This window comes from Diospyros lotus, chromosome 10 (assembly GCF_014633365.1).
Source record: "Diospyros lotus cultivar Yz01 chromosome 10, ASM1463336v1, whole genome shotgun sequence".
Classification (NCBI taxonomy): domain Eukaryota; kingdom Viridiplantae; phylum Streptophyta; class Magnoliopsida; order Ericales; family Ebenaceae; genus Diospyros; species Diospyros lotus.
In genome coordinates, this window is record NC_068347.1 from 18,782,463 (window position 1) to 18,800,219 (window position 17,757).

At 36.9% G+C, this 17,757-nt stretch overlaps 1 protein-coding gene across 3 annotated transcripts in view; it reads right to left on the reverse strand.

Moving 5' to 3' along the window:
• Positions 1-478: 478 nt before the first annotated feature.
• LOC127811575 (peptidyl-prolyl cis-trans isomerase CYP37, chloroplastic) overlaps positions 479-17,757 on the reverse strand; it is a 42,717-nt gene continuing 25,438 nt past the window's right edge. For 2 of the 3 annotated variants that reach the window (XM_052351558.1, XM_052351556.1), the window contains exons 8-12: positions 2,823-2,876; positions 1,580-1,738; positions 1,333-1,455; positions 1,151-1,200; positions 479-1,009 (exon numbers count right to left, since the gene is read on the reverse strand). In XM_052351558.1, the coding sequence (XP_052207518.1) occupies positions 898-1,009; positions 1,151-1,200; positions 1,333-1,455; positions 1,580-1,738; positions 2,823-2,876 (498 nt within the window). In that variant the 3' untranslated portion in view covers positions 479-897. Of the gene's footprint in view, positions 1,010-1,150; positions 1,201-1,332; positions 1,484-1,579; positions 1,739-2,822; positions 2,877-17,757 lie in introns of those variants that run through there. The other variant, XM_052351557.1, reaches the window with a different exon arrangement.

The following is a 17,757-nucleotide window of genomic DNA, read 5'->3' on the forward strand; positions in this document are numbered from 1 at the left end:
CACTAGTCCTCTAACAAAAACGCTTCAAGATCACAAATAAATTAGATGGCATACCTAAGGATCCAAAGAAAATGAAGAAGAAGAACATGGATAGAGAGAAAACGAGAGGAAACCCTTAAGCAAAAAACAACCCGACTGATGCTCAAATTTCAAGGAATAGAAGGATATAAATAGGTAGAGTATAAAGCAAAGCAACGAGGGAGATGCGCCTAATGATCAGATCAACGGTATCCACAGTTGCAAGCGACACAACAAAATGCAACAGGAGAATCAAACGTGCCACAAACTGGAACGACAAGGGAGGTTGACGTTTTGGCTATCCAAGCACACAAGCTCCAAAACAGTAGCATTTTGGAGCAGCCAGTGTGTGGTTGCCACCTGGTTCCAAAACGGCAACGCTTTGTGTTGATGCTCCATGATACTCAACATTCTTGTTTGTACCTGGCAATGCAATGGGATGCACAAATTTTGATCAATATCTCTCATCCACCAAATTCATTTGCCTTTTTTTTTTTTTTTGTGTGTGTGACTAAAATGAGTTGATTTTGCCACCAAAAGTATCAAAAACTCGCGGAAAATACATAGGTCATTGAATAAATTCAAAGGCATAGAAGGTTAAATAACAATAGAGACACTAACACAATTGAGATGGTATTGTAGAAATCTAGAAAACAGTTTCAGTTTCTTATGAGAGGGGAGAAGAAAAAGATGAAACTCTTAGTTGTACACTTGGATGGGGTTCCACTCATTTTTGAAGGAAATTAGCAACCTTCTTTTGGCAAGGAAAAAATCAGCAACTTTACAGCAAAGCCTGCATGGAAGCCAGGGTGATGACATCCGAAGTTGGCAATGAACTCAAGGGAATGCGAAGAAGCTCCAGTCAGAAATGACAGCAGATTAACTTTCTTCTGGCATTATGAGACGATCTTGACCTTCTATTAGCTTTGCAGACCGAATCACATCGCCAGTTTTAATTTGAGGAAGAACTTCTCTCCCAACAGTTGTGTATCTATATACACCAGCAAATAAATATTGCGTAAACAAACAATGCAATTGGCTTGAACCAACCAAAGCAAATCAAAACTCAAAAAGAAACAGATAGGGTAAATATATAAACAGGTTACTGCTACAAAAGTTGCAAGGACATTACCCAAAGACAGAAAATTGACCCTCATCAAAAGATAATCCCCCTAAGCCAGCCTGTCATATATTTAACATAGGAAACTCAGATTTATAATCTTATTTGAAATATATTATCTTGGCTGCACTGTATTCTAGACTAAACAATTAAAGACATTCACACCCAGAAAAGGCACTAGTAATGCTACTTACACTCCTCTTATCATAAAGATAAAAGAAGAACTGATTTGGTGAAGAGTACTCCTCAGAGACATCACTGTGTGCCATAGCAACTGCACCATATACAGATAGTGGAAGCACAGGCAGCTCCCCATCCTTCATTATAGAAAATTGGGAAATGTTACTGGAAATATGGTAAGATAGATATCTGTTAAGTCTTTTAAGAATGAAAAAATGTCAACAAAGCTTCTTATCTGGAAAAGAAAAAATTGTGTACAACCTGCACACTTAATGTTGTCCTGTACAGTGGCTCAAATTGTCCAGATGGCTTTATCTCCAAGGGAACGCTGTAACCACTGTTATTTCCGAGACTGCTTTTTGATAGAATAGCTTGTTCAGTACAGCTGACTTTCACTCCATTGTATGCCCCATCAACCACCTAAACCACAGTTTTACCACTTTTTACTGAGTTGTATTGTGCAAGTAAATATTGTTTTAAGATTTAAACGTATATGATAAATGGAAAGACTTCTGCAAGTACAAGGCTTAATGAAGTTGCAAGGCATCTCATGTTGAGACTTCATTAGAACTAACATGTTGAGAAAAGAGAATGGTCCCTCACTCCATAGGGGATTTTGTATTTAATCTCAAATTTCCAAGTGTTTTCTAAAACTTAAAACACGTTGATTTGGATTATCTTCTGAACTTTTGGAGCTATTTTACAAAAACAGAACAGGAGAGAAGATGAAAATCTGGATGTTGTGTTATCTTTTGGCCTGCTGCTTTTGACGTCCATTTGAAATCAAACCTTCACTATTTTTCATCTTTTTCAATTCTTCTTGCTTTATTTCATTTGGACATGTATGTCTATAAAACAACCAATGAAATTAAACCTCAACCTGGCATAATAATACTTAGTGAAACTAAAATTTTTCTGGATTGCATAACAGGCAGCAGATGACACTTAAAAACTGCCACAAGACTGGAAGAACAAACAAACATTTGGAAAGGAACAAGAAGAAGAAAAAGGAAACCTTTGAGGAATCTCTTTAGTGCTGGCATCAGCAGTATTAGTAGGTTTTGACTCTTTCCATGAATAAGCATTTGACTGTTTGCTATGGCAGCTGCTCCAGGAAAGTCAAAGGTTGGCTTGGAAAGTTGTTTTTGTATTAATTTGGTGCTTTTGCAAGAAACAAATAGGAGATTCTTAGAGGTAGCTCAGATACTTAATTTAGAGGAAATATTTTTGTGCATTTATTGGAGGGAGTTCTATATCCTTGTACATGCATAGGTTCTTCAAATTTTTGCTTATATAAGCAGAGTTTATTTGAGCCTTTTTGCCAATAACCTAACCAATCAAAAATTATGAATCCCCTAACCTAGTCATCATGAAGAATTCTAAATCCACCAACCAAACCAATCAAAAAATGTATAAAAGGAAGATAGAGAGTAACCATGCAGTTCTCTACTGTATTTATCTTCAATAAAAATTTCAAGGGTAAAGTGAGATTCCACTACCTTACCAGTTTTGCAAAATTTCCAGCTGTTAGTGGTGCTGAATATCCATCTATAACGACCTGAACAGATGTTCAATTATCAGTGAAGTAGAAGCAAAACACACTATGGCCAGTGAATTGACAATCACAATGTCCTGAACTGTAACCTCAAAAACCTGACAATCATAAGTTAATCTGATATACCTAAGGAACCAGGCATCTACTTGATTTTTCAAATATCTTACACTGGTTGTTTTTGTATAATCACAAGATCAAATTTAAAAGATGACCCTATCTTTGCAATATCATATGCAAAATTACAACAATAAAAAGATGTCCTAACCTAATTTCAGTCCGGGGAACATTAAAACAATAAGGACCATACTTTGCAAGTAATAACAAGGCCATGAAGAATTGCGATTGCACTTTTAGAGATGCTAAAGACCATAAAACAAATGAAATGCAACAAATGGAAAATTGATATGCTCTAACTTCAAACAAACATCAAGATGATTGACATTGACATTCTATGTACAACTTTTCCCTTGGTACTTATCAGTAGTCTATAATTGGGTGTGTTACTACATTACATAGCTTGTAAACATTGCCTTTAAGTTAGTAATTTCAAACCTGGAAATTTGACTGGTAATGTCAAAAGATTATCATCTGAAGTGAGAATCAGTGGTTTTTATGTTCTTGTAAGCACCAGCAAATGGACTGAGAGTCCAGCCTGTTTTAGGTGTAATACTGAGGAATCATAGTTATTTTTAACTCACATGCATCATCATAAATCATAAGGAAAAGAACAAGAAATAAAATAACCAAAGACAATGGCAATGGTTATTGCTACCAGGATTATCAGCTTCATATTACCAAGATGAACATAGATTTAAAATTTCAAAGCATTTTTTACATTAGAAAATATCACTCATAAAAGATAACGGCAACAATCAACCAGGCTTTAATCTCACTAAGTAACATCTAGCACAAGGATTCTAGCTCACCAATCATCTTTATCTATGACCTTATATTGTATAAGGCCCTCATATCCCATGTCATGTCTAAGACCATGACATTTTTCACTCCATCCACTCTCCTCATAGAAGCAACCATTGGGTCTTATTCTCACATGACCAAATCATATTAACCGTGTCTCACACATCTTATTCTCAATAACCCTCACTCAAACCTTATTTTTAATGTCTTCTTTTTTTATTATGGCCTCATCTCATTACATTCATATTTTGCAGATCTTGAAGCTTTACTACCTAAAATTTCATGCCATACCACAAAGTTGGTCTTATAACCATATGATAAGACTCTCCTTTTAGCTTTAAAAGGATTTTTCAATCACAAATTGTGAAGTACTTATCCATTTTAACCATTTTTCCTTAATCTATTAACATTTTCAATAATATTTCCATCTCTTTGAACAATTTATCCAAAATATTCTAAGCTACCTTTTTCAGAATAACTTAATCTTCAAGTCTCACCATAATAATCATCTAGTTTTCCTAAATTTAGATTCTATATATTCAATTTTTTATCTGCTCTGGTGACACCTCCAGATTCTAATGTGCCCCTCCTACCTTGAGTTTAGGATGCCTTCTTTTGCATCATGACTCTCACCCACCAATATAATGGCATTTGCAATAGCATACATTGAGGCATCTCTTCTTGGACGTGCTTAGTAATTTCATCCATTACTAGAAGAAAGAGATAATGAAAACATAGATCCTTAATGTAATTCAATTATAATTAAAATGGTATCAGTATCTATTCCACAAATTCTAACAAATATTTCTATTTCATGACACATGTCTTTAGTAACTAGGTTGTATAAAAATGGAAACGGGAAATGGATACGATATGAAATAGAAACAGGGAAACAACATTTTCCAAAAAAGTAGGAAATAAAATCACAGGGGAACATGTAAGTAAAAAAAAATATAGGGGCCTTTTATTAAATATAATTTTTAATATAAAAATTATAAAAATAATTATTCAATCAAACATAAACATAAATTTCATTATCCATTTAAGAAAACATAAATACAAGTTGTTTCTGTCTCTAACGTAGTCGCCTGGACAGTAAAGACAGAATTGCTTCCGTCTCTAATGTGGTTGCAAAACAAAAATGCATTTCCAATATTGCAAAATAGCCCTGAAACATTTCAAGATTACAAAAACGGCTTAGAAACGTTTTTTTGGTGTTTCTTGGCATTTCAAGGTAGGAAACATTTTGAAAATACCGAAACGGCACCCTTTTGATGTTTCCATGCATTAGTGTTTGGTAACTTAGAGATGGTTCCCAGGGGAAACCTCTTTGGGCAAATATGGATCATCACATAGTCTTTGTTGAACTCCAGAAATCTCTCCAATATTTTCCTAATTTCTTTCCTTATTTTTCTGATTTGTTTCCTAATGTATATCCGTATATTTAGCTGATTTGTTTCCTTATTTTATCCTTTGTAAATCAGGATATGATCTCTATATAAGATATATCCCTTTACAGCACATATAGCTATATATACTGTAACTTCTTTATAAGGAATACCGAGAAGAATCCAAACATTCACATGGTATCAGAGCAACCTGTTCTGGACTGCTCTCTCTGGTAACAAGTCGCTGCCTTCAGCCACTGGGTCTTTGTCTTTGGTTGTTATTGGGTCTTCATTGCCCATCTCAAGGCCTTCATTGTCTAACCAAGTTGTTCCTCACTTCTGATTTCTTTTTAGCCTTCATTACTACTGTTCCTTTCTTTGTTCAAGCCTCACCGTTATTTACACCCTTTGGTCATTATGTCTGACATCTCAAATGCCACTTTCCCCAACCCGGTTGTTGTTGTTTTCAATTCATCCTCAAATGGATCTCGTGGTGAACTCCAAAGCATGAAGTCTTCTTGTCGCCTTAATGGGAAGATATGTTTGCAATGGAGTTAGATTGTTAGGACCTTAAGGGGCGAGGAAAGATAAGCCATTTGAATGACACTAGTATGAGTACAGGAGATCCAAAATTTGATGCCTGGGATGAAGAGGATTCCATGATTATGTCATGGTTATGGAATTCCATGCAACCAGAAATTTGCCAGAATGTTATGTTTCTCACTGCAGCAAAGGCTACTTAGGACACGCTTACTCCAACAGACAAGACATTGCAGTCATCTATGAATTGAAGACGAAAGCTTCATCCATGAAGCAAGGTACCATGTCCGTGACTGATTACTACAATGTCATGACTGGTCTTTGGCTGGAGATATACCACTATCAATATCTCAAGATGAAATGCAGTGATGATGTGAAGACATTGCAGGAATTTGTTAAATGTGAGTATTTGATTTTCTGGCTTTTTTGAATATGGAGTATGATCAGGTTAGAGTGCAGGTCCTTGGAAGGGATCAGTTACCATCTATAACTGAAGCTTTTGCAATCATCCAGGCAAAAGAAAGCCGAAGGAGTATTATGCTGGAACCACATTCAGCTGAAGGATCTGCACTGATTTAAAAGAGGTACAGTGAAGGAGGAAACAAGGCTGGAGAGTTCGGACAAGGTAGAATGATAGTTTGCGGCAGGATTCTATAAAACAGTCCAATAAAGACGGGTTGTGATGCACTTACTGCAAGAAACCACACCACACAAGAGAGAACTGCTTTAAGTTGCATGGTAAGCCCAAGTTCTTGTTCACAATGGTGGATTTAAGGGTCTGCAACGTGGACAAGCTAATTTAACAAATAAAGAAGGCCCTACTCATGAGAAGCCGATTACCAACAATGAGGAGTTACAAGGAATTCAATTGGGAGGAGGTTGAAAAACTGCGTAGTCTTTTGGAGACTCTCAACAAGTCTTTGGGTTCTTGCTCTCTAGCCCAAGTTGGTATGTGTCTCTTAACTGAACCTTCTAAAGTTTCAAATAGTTTACAGTCAAATCCATGGGTTATTGATTCTGGTGCAACAAATCATATGACCAATAATCTTGTCAAAGTCGAAACCTATCAGTCCTCTAGTGGGAACCCAAAGATCACTATGGCTGATGGGTCTCCTATTTCTATCTCAGGCCACGACAGTATCTGATTAAACCCTCAATTTTGTTGAATAATGTCTTACACGTGCTGAATCTATCTGCTAACCTTATTTCCATTCACAAAATCAGCAAACACCTAAACTGCAAAATCAGGGCCGGCCTTGAAATTTTATGGGCCTTAAGCGAAATTTTTCATGGGGCCCTTTACGACTATATTTAAAAATAAAATTAATATGAATACATTTTTTTTATTATATAAAATTCACAATATTTCACTTTAAATTTACTCTTTTAGCTTTTTTAGATGAAAAATCAACAATTAAACTATTACAATTAATTTGTTCCAACATATGTTTTTCAATAGACACCATCGCCAATCCATTAATGTAGATTCACTAATAATAAAGGGATCACAAATATTGAAATATATACACAAAATTAATTGATAATTTAAGGACTAATAAAAAAAATCAAAAGATATATCTGATAAGTCACACAACGGGATGATGAGAACGAAAATGGAATCGCTGAAGAGAAGGCGTAGTTGTGAAATCGGTTGGATTGAAGACCTACGCAGATTGATGGTAGATGCCAGTGACAATGGATGGATAAAAAATTAAGAAGAAAAGGAACTGAGGAAGACGATGGAGTCGCAACCACTGCCAGGCGCATGGAAATAGTTGTGATACAATCATACAATGGGGAGATTGAGATTAATTAAAAATACATGGAATAGTTGTGAGGGGATGAGTGCCACTGCCAGACACATGGGAATGGGTTGATTATTAATAAAGGAATGTGAGATATTGAGATTAATTAAAAATTGTAGTGAAGCTCATGGGATTAATTATTGATAAAAGAAAGGTGAGAGATTGAGATTAAATAAAAATTTACAATGGTTTGAAATGGGCATGGGCCCCCCTAACGTCTCTTCAATTTTTAAATTTACTATTTTTAATGAATTTTATTTTTTTAATTAATTTAAAATCTAGAAATTGAAATGGGCATGGGTCCCTTTAGTGGCTTAAAATGGGCATGGGCCCTAGGTGGCTGCCTAGACAGCCTATGCCCAAGGCCGGCCCTGTGCAAAATCACCTTTTTTATTCTCATTATGTGCAAAATCACCTTTTTTATTCTCATTATGTTTTTCAGGATCTAACGTTGGGGAGGATGATTGGATTTGCTAAAGAGCAGAATGGGCTGCACTATCTTGAAGACCAAAATGAAGATTCAGAGAACAGAACTCAACATATGTTGTCCTACTCTTCTCAATGCCCCTCCTGTTCAAACAAAACTGAGATTTGGATTCATCACCTTCTCCTTGGCCATCCTCCTTTTCCTTTGTTAAAACATATGTTTCATGTTTCCAGTTGAGAGTTTCCATTGTGATATTTGTCAATTAGACAAAACATCATCGTGCATTTTTTCTTGCAAGTAGTTTGAAAATTAATAAACCTTTCTCTTTAATCCATACGGACATCTAGGGACCTTCTCCAATTCCCAATGTGAATGGTTCTAGGTGGTTTGTTTCATTTATAAATGATTGTACCCGAACAATGCGGCTTTATCTCATGAAAGAAAAATTTGAGGTTAGCACAATTTTTCTTCATTCCCACCTAATTATTAATACTCAATTTGGGGAGAGAATATAAAGGGTCCAATCTGACAATGCAAGGGATTATTTCAATCAAACCCTTACTCCTTTCTTTCAGCAGGAGGGAATAATACATGAATCTTCTTGCTTTGACACACTTCAACAAAATGGGATTGCAGAATGCAAGAATAGGCATCTCCTAGAAGTTACTCTAACACTCTTGTCTTGTCCAATGTACCAAAATATCTATGGGGTGAGGCAGTCTTGACAGCAGCACACCTAATCAATCAGCTTCCCTCTAGAGTTTTGAACAATAAGAGTATTATCCATACCTTGTTTGATTTCTTTCCAAACTCAGTCTTCATAAAAAGTCTCCACCTAAGGTTTTTGGCTGTGCTGCATATGTTCATATTCATAGGAAACATTGGTCAAAACTAGATCCTCGAGCCCACAAATGTGTCTTCATTAGGTACTCAAACACTCAGAAAGGGTACAAATGTTACAATCCTACCAGCAGAAAAATTATTGTCACCATAGATGTGATATTTCCTGAAACCGAATCCTTTTTCTCTACTCCATACTCTCACCTTCAGGGGGAGAAATATTCTAAAGAAGGTGAGATTTGTTATAGGGGCTGTTCAGGATCCAGTCATTTCTTGAAGGTCTTGATGTTCTTCCTTCCGTGTCCCAGTCACAATTTAAATCAGCACCATCATCTGATAATTCTGAACCTGAACCTGAAACAGATTTTTTCCCTCAACCAACCAATCCAACTGAGGTAGTAATAGAGGTTCAGCCATTGGACCTACTGCCTAAACCTTCCCAACATTCTCAGCCCCATTCAGATATTCCTCAAGAACCAGAAAAACAAATGTTGTCCCAGCAGCTGAAGCAGTATTTAAGAAGAGTACAGTCCACATCCACTATGAGGTAGGCACAAGAGTCCAACCCAAGTTCAGGTATTGAACCATCTCTTTCTCCTTCTATTGTTAATCAATCTGATTCCTCTAAAGATTTGGATCCTACCCTTGATCTTCCCATAGCTAAGATAAAGGGAACTAGGAAGTGTACCTAGCACCCCATATCCAATTTTGTATCCTTCTATAGACTATCTCCACAACATAAAGCTTCCTCACTACCCTGAATTCGATTGAGATACCTAAAACTGTTCTTGAAGCTTTAAGGGACAGAAATTGGACACATGCGATGAGGGAAGAGATGAGTGCAACAACAACAACAACATATCCAGCCTTTATCCCACTATGTGGGGTCGGCTACATGAATTCTAGACTTCCATGTATTTCTGTCTTTTGTCATATCCTCATTTAGATCCATATATTTCATATCAAATTTTAATGCCTCTCCCAAAGTCTTCTTGGGTCTACCTCTACCTCTTTTTGTGACTAATTGTTCCATTTCATCAACTCTCATCACAGGAGCGTCTCTTAGTCTCCTTCTCACATGACCAAACCATCTTAGTCTAGTCTCTCTCATCTTCTCCTCGATTGGCACTACTCTTACCTTATTACGAATAACTTCATTTCTAATTTTATCCTTTCTTGTATGTCTGCACATCCATCTTAACATCCTCATCTCCGCTACACTCGTCTTTTGCTCATGCTGGTATTTGACTGCCCAACATTCTGAGCCATACAACAGGACTGGTCTTATAGCTGTCCTATAAAATTTTCCTTTCAATTTTAATGGGATTTTACCATCACATAACACCCCCGATGCATTTCTCCATTTTAGCCAACCTGCCTTAATTCTATGTGCGACATCCTCGTGGATTTCTCCATCTTTTTGAATCACTGATCCCAAATATCGAAAATGGTCTTTTCTTTGTAAGATTTGGTCTTCTAATTTTATTATAACATCATCCACTTTTGTATTTTTACTAAATTTGCATTCCATATATTCTGTTTTCTTTCTACTTAATTTAAATCCTTTAGATTCTAAATTGTTTCTCCACAACTCAAGCTTAGTGTTCACTCCGTCTTTTGTTTCATCCACCAACACTATGTCGTCTGCAAATAGCATACACCATGGCACATCTGTCTGAATATCTTTAGTGAGTTCATCCATTACTAGGGAAAATAAGTATAGGCTTAGTGCAGAACCTTGATGCAGTCCTATTGTAGTTGTAAATGGTTCAGTATCCCCTCCGCATGTTCTAACCCTTGTCTCTACACCATGATACATGTCCTTAAGGGCTTGTATATAGGCTATTTTGACTCCTTTCTTCTCTAAAACCCTCCATAATACTTCTCTAGGGACCCTATCATAGGCCTTTTCTAGATCTATAAACACCATATGTAGGTCTTTCTGATGATCTCGATACCTTTCATTAGACACCTCAGTAAATATATAGCTTCCATTGTTGACCTACCAGGCATGAAACCAAACTGATTTTCTGACACCTTTGTTTCCTTTCTGAGCCTCTGCTCTATTACTCTCTCCCAGAGTTTCATAGGTATGACTCATTAACTTAATTCCTCTATAATTTTCACAGTTTTGAACATCTCCTTTATTCTTGTATATAGGAACCAAAGTACTCTTCCTCCACTCATCTGGCATCTTTTTTGATTTAAGGATGGCGTTAAATAGTTGCGTTAGCCAGGAGATGCCCTCTTCTCCCATGCATTTCCATGCTTCTATTGGTATATTATCTAGTCCCACTGCCTTATGATTTTTCATCTTTTTTAATGCTTGCCTTATTTCATTTGAACTTATGCGTCGATAAAATGTATAGCTCACATTCCCTTCGGAGTTACTAAGATGTCCCAACCTAACTCTTGTGTCACCACCATCATTGAATAATTTTGTGAAATACTCCTTCCATCTCTCCTTAATCGCTCCCTCATTTACTAAAACATTTTGATTGTCATCTTTTATGCATTTCACTTGATTTAAATCTCGTGTTTTTCTTTCTCTTGCTTTAGCTAATTTATATATATCCCTTTCTCCATCTTTTGTATCAAGTCGTTTATATAGATTCTCATATGCTTTTGACCTTGCTTCACTAACAACTCTTTTTGCTGCCTTTTTTGCTTCTTTATAATTTTTTTGATTTTCTTCATTGTTGCATTGATATACCACCTTGTAGCAAGTTTTCTTATTTTTAATTTTCAATTGTACCTCTTCATTCCACCACCAAGACTCCTTAAGGTTAGGGGCTCTACCATTTGTCTCTCCAAGGACTACCTTTGTCGTGCTTCTCAGAGCATTAGCCATTTCTTTCCACATTTGGTTTGTTTGTCTTTCTCCATTCTATTCCCTTCTACCCCTTAATTTTTCTTTGAAGATTAGTTGTTTCTCCCCTTTTAAATTCCACCACCTGATTCTTGGATTTTGTTTTATGTGATTTTTTCTCTTCCAATTTCTTACTTGAACGTCAAGTACTAGAAGTCTATGTTGAGTAGTCAAACACTCTCCTGGTATCACCTTACAATTCCTACAACATAACCGATCCTCTTGTCTCATGAGGAAGTAATCTATTTGGGTGCTTGAGGTGATATTTTTATATGTGATTAAGTGTTCGTCCCGTTTTTTGAACCTAGTATTGGTTATAATGAGCCCATATGCCATAGCAAAATCTAGGATAGATTTACCCTCATTATTAATTTCCCCGAATCCATACCCTCCATGTACCTCTCTATATCCGTTTCCGTCTCTACCCACGTGCCCATTTAAGTCACCTCCTATAATCACTTTCTCTCCTCTTGGTATCATTTGTATGAATCCCTTTAGGTCCTCCCAGAATTTTGCTTTTATCTCATCACCTAACTCCGCTTGTGGTGCATATGTACTAAAGATATTCATAGTCATTCTTCCTAGACTAATCTTCACCATAATAATCCTATCCCCTATTCTCTTTACATCCACTACCTCATCTATTAAGCTTTTATCCATAATAATCCCCACTCCATTTTTCGCTCGATCAGTTCCTGTGTACCATATTTTATATCCAGCTTCTGATAAAGTTTTTGCTTTTTTCCCTACCCATCTCGTCAAGGCACATAATATTAATTTTTCTCCTAATCATCACATCCACCACTTCCATAGCTTTGCCTGTTAATGTTCCTATGTTCCATGACCCAATCCTTAATCTATGATTTTGTTTTTGGCCTTGACTTTGGATTTGATTTTGTTTTTGGCCTTGACTTTGAATTTGATTTTGTTTTTGATTTTGGTTTTGGTTTTGATTTTGATTTTGGTTTTGATTTTGATTTTGATTTTGGACTAGCTTCTTTACCCACATCCGTCCAAGCAAATGCGGGAACCCTTGCTCATTTATCACTACATCCGGGCGCCGATGCAGCGGCCCTAGCTCACTTGTCACTGCACGGGGGCAGTGTAGCGCGTCGCTATGAAAGGTTACGCCCACGCCCAAACGATTTTTCATAATTTGTCTAGAGTTCATGTTTTGGATCCGACTAAGTTTTACGTTGGCTGTCGGCTACCTAACACAACCCTCCTCCTTTATCCGGGCTTGGGACCGGCAGTGGATAACATCCCCAGGCGGAGTTGTTACTGACCCAAAGATAAGAAGGTAGTTGGGTGTAAATGGGTTTATCCTAAAGTTCAAAGCTGAATTGCGTCCATATAAGACGAGATTGGTTGCAAAAGGTTATACACAAACCTATAGTGTTGATTACCAGGAAACATTTGCTCCGATGGAAAAAATGAATATGGTCAGGATTCTTTTATCTCTAGCAGCATATTTTGGTTGGGATCTTCAGCAATATGATGTGAAGAATGCATTTCTTCACTAAGAGTTGGAGGAAGAAGTTCTCATGGAGCCACCACCGGGATTTGATAAAGGGTTCAAACCTAACAAGGTTTGTAAGCTGAAAAAGGCTCTATATGGATTGAAGCAATCACCAAGGGCTTGGTTTGGGAGATTTGCTAAAGGCAATGCTATGAATTGGCTATAAACAAATCCAAGGTGACCATATTGTCTTTATTAAACACTCAGGTAAGGATAAAGTTATTGCCTTACAGGCATATGTAGATGTTGATTTCCAAAGGATTCACGAAGGAAAGGATATGGAAGGTTGAATAGTTATCCACCTTAAGTTTGGAAGCTGATCTAATCTTTAGTTGTTTAGAAATTGCTAAATCAAGTTAGGATACTTTCTTAATTCTAGTTTAGGATACTTTCCTAAACCTTGTATAGACAATCTTTCCTACTTTTAGCTATTGTAATCTTTCCTATATTGCAATTCCTCCACCCTATAACTAGGGCTGTATTGTTGTGTAAATGAATGAATGAATGAAATTAATCCATTCTCACATGGTATCAGAGCCATTGTGACCTTGATTGGACACTTACACAATTGATTGAATTTTAGCTCTCATAGTAGGAACTCCTCAATTACAGTAGCTTACAGCAATGAATATTAGCAAATGCAAGGAAAGAAAACAAAAAGAAAAGAGGCCTATTCATTTGGGCCTCACTCTCCAACAATTTCTTCAACAATTTTCAGATCCCTTCTCTCTCCTCCTCCCTCCCCTTTTATACCTATCTCTCATTTTGTTTCAGCCACGTGAATGAATATTCCCCTCTAACCAACTTCTGACTCTCTTGCCCCTAACTCAATTCCCTTAGTTGCCCTTATTGTTCCTCTCCTTTTATGCCTTTGATAGGTGAGACTAATGGGAGTCCTAATAGATCTGTCCTTGTTATCCTCTCGGTTTGATCTAATCATTGTGAGCCTTTATTGCCATGGTATTGTTTTTCCTTTCCACCCTACTTGTTTAGCCATTAATCCATCCAAAAAATGTCAAAAATCTCTAAGACCACCCCTTCTATGGCAACGGGAGAGGTTGTCCTGTTTGATCAACCAACCGAGAACCCTACTACTAGTGAGCTATCGGTAATGCATCATTCCTATCACCTAGATGGAAGAAAATACTTTTAGTGGTCACAACTTGTAAGGACTTTCCTAAAAGTTCGAGGGAAGATAGCCCATTTAACTGAACCAACCCCCAAGACCTCAAATCCTCCGTTCACAACATGGGATATTAAGGATTCAATGATCATATCCTGGCTTTGGAGTTCTATGCAGCTTGAGGTAAGCAGAAATTACATGTTCTTATCTTCTGCCAAGGATATTTGGGAAATTGTTAAACATACTTATTTATTCTAAAGTACAAGATGCCTCGGTAATATTTGAGATTAAGACAATAATAAGTGGTACTAAGCAAGGGTCATTGACTATAACTAATTATTATAATAAGATGAATGGATATTGGCTTGAGTTAGATCACTACCAGGATATTAAGATGGTGTGTAGCAAGGATGCAGCCACCCTTATTGCCATACTTGAACGAGATAGAATTGTAGAATTATTGAATGGCCTTAATGCCGACTATGATCAAGTAAGAGTACAAGTTCTTGGAAGAGAGAAACTTCCATCTCTCAATGAAGTTTTTTCTATGATCCGGAGTGAGAAGTATCGAAGGATAGCTATGCTCAATGAGTCCAATTCTGAGGGCTCAGCCATGGTGACCAGTAAGGTGGATGGATCCAGATTCAAGTCTCAGTAGGGGAAGACTAACTTACACCATAGATCACAAAACTGAGAAGGATTGCAGTGCACCTATTGCAAGAAGTCAAAGAACACTCGAAAAACATGCTTTAAGTTGCATGGGAAAGGGATAGTTCTAAGTAAGATAGGAAGTTTCGAAGTTTAACATCTAGAAACCATAGACAAACCTATCTCACAAACAAGGAGCAAGAGGAAGCCACCATAGATAAGGTAGATTCCACTACAACTTCTGACCTAAGTCAATTGAATGCGGATGAAATCAGTAAACTTAAGAGCTCCTTGAAAACCATTCAGGATGGGACTTGTTCTCTAGCACAAGCAGGTAATTGCTTCCACTCTAAATCTTTTACTACCTCACAAACCAATAGGAATGATTTGTGGATTCTAGACTCAATGGCTACTGCCCATATGTCCTATTGACTTAAATGTATTTGAAACCTATAAACCAATGGGAACTTCCAAAGAATTACCATAACCAATGGAAATTCAATTCCTATAGCAGGTTAGGGAAGAGTAACCCTTAGTTCTATACTTCCTATCCAACAGGTTTTGCATGTTCCTAACCTATCTACCAATCTAATCTTTGTCCACCAACTCACTAAAGATCTTAATTACTATGTTATTTTTTCTCCTCATGCATGTGAATTTCAGGCACTGGACACTAGGAAGATGATTGGTGCTACTGAGGAGAAAAATGGGTTGTATTACTTGAAGAGCGATAGTGTGTTGACTAAAGGGGATCAACCTATGCTTGCCTATTCATCTCAGTTACTTCTACCCTCACTGACATATGGCTTCAGCATTATCGTCTAGGCCATCCTACTTTTACCTTGTTAAAAACTACGTTTCCTTCTTTATTCAGGGATTTAAGTGTTAGTAATCTTCATTGTGACGTGTGTGAAGTCTCTAAGCATCACCAAGTGTCTTATCCCATTAGTAATAATTTGTCCTCTATTCCTTTTTCATTGATACACTCTAATGTTTAGGGACTATCTAGAATTCCTAACCGTTCTAGGGCTAAATGGTTCATATCTTTCATTGATGATCGTACATGGATGACTTGGGTACACCTTTTGAAGGATAAGGCTACTATTGGTATTGTTTTACCACTCTTTCATAAGATGATTTCTACTCAATTTGGCTCTCAAATTAGAAAATTTCATACTGATAATGCAAGGGATTATTTTAATCGACACATGCATCAGTTTTTTCAGCAAGCAGGAATTATTCATGAGTCCTCCTGCATTGATACCCCTCAACAAAATGAGGCGGCCGAAAGAAAAATGAGGCATCTCCTCAATATTACTTGTTGGGAAAAAGGAACCGGTATTCCTTATGATTTTATTGATGTCAATAATCAAATTTATACAAGAGGTTTCTAAGAATTCTCCTATATTTTAGGACTAGATTACATTCCTACTTTATAGGACTGGATTACTTATCTTCTATCTAGGATTAGATTACATCAATTTAAATACAATACAAAGATAAAACATAAGAATAAATACAAAAGATAAAAGAAACAACCTATCTCTATCTTGATCTCGGCTGCAACCTATCTATATCTTCGGATATTTTAACACTCCCCCTCAAGCTGGTGAGTGGATATCTTCCATTCCTAGCTTGCTTACTAGTTCCTTAAATTTCCTAATAAGCAATCCTTTAGTGAGAAGATTTGTCACTTGTTGATTAGTTGAAACATAGGAGATTTGCAGCAGCCTGGATTCCAGTTTTTCTTTAATGAAATGCTTGTCAATCTCAATGTGCTTGGTTCGGTCGTGTTGTATCAGATTATGAGCAATATTGATTGCTGATTGATTGTCGGATAGAAGCTCAAGAGGATATTGTATTTGAATCTTCAAATCTTCTAGGATAATTTTCAGCCACAAGAGTTCACACACACCAAGAGCCATAGCTCTGAATTCAGCCTCAACACTTGACCGTGCTACTACTCCTTGTTTCTTACTCCTCCAAGACACCAAATTTCCTCCTAGGAACATGCAGTACCCAGTTGTGGAACATCTATCAACTAAAGAGCCTCCATAATCAGCATTTGTGTACCCTTGAACTTTTAGAATAGCTCCTAGTGCAAAAAGAATGCCTTTGCCTGGTGTAGCTATTAAATAATGAAGAATTTTACTTACTACTTGCATGTGTTCCTCATTGGGGCTATGCATGAATTGACTTACTAGGCTTACTCCAAATGCTATGTCCGGCCTAGTATGTGAGAGATATATCAGTTTCCTTACCAAACTTTGGAACTGCCCTTTATCTATTGCTTCTCCAAAGTAATTTTCTCGTAACTTCTTGTTTGGATCTACTGGAATTTGAGCTCCCTTTCCTCCTAGCAGTCCAGTCTCAGTCAATAAGTCAAAAGTGTACTTACGCTAAGATAAGTAGATTCCCTTTTGAGAATAGGCCACCTCAATGCCTAAGAAATACTTTAGTCTTCCAAGGTCTTTAATATCAAATTCCTTAGCAAGATTTTGTTTTAGGCCTTCTTGCTCAGCTTCATCATTTCCTGTCACAACAATGTCATCAACATAAACTAATAGAGCAGTTACCTTATCTTTTGTGTGTTTGATGAAGAGGGTGTGGTCCCCTTGGCTTTGCTGGTATCCTATTTTATGCATTATTGTAGAAAATCGCCCAAACCATGCTCGTGGAGACTATTTAAGTCCATATAATTCCTTCTTCAATCTGCACACTCGCCTTTCTTTGTTATGAGAAAATCCAGGAGGTAATTCCATGAATACTTCTTCTTCTAAATCCCCATGCAAGAATGCATTTTTAAC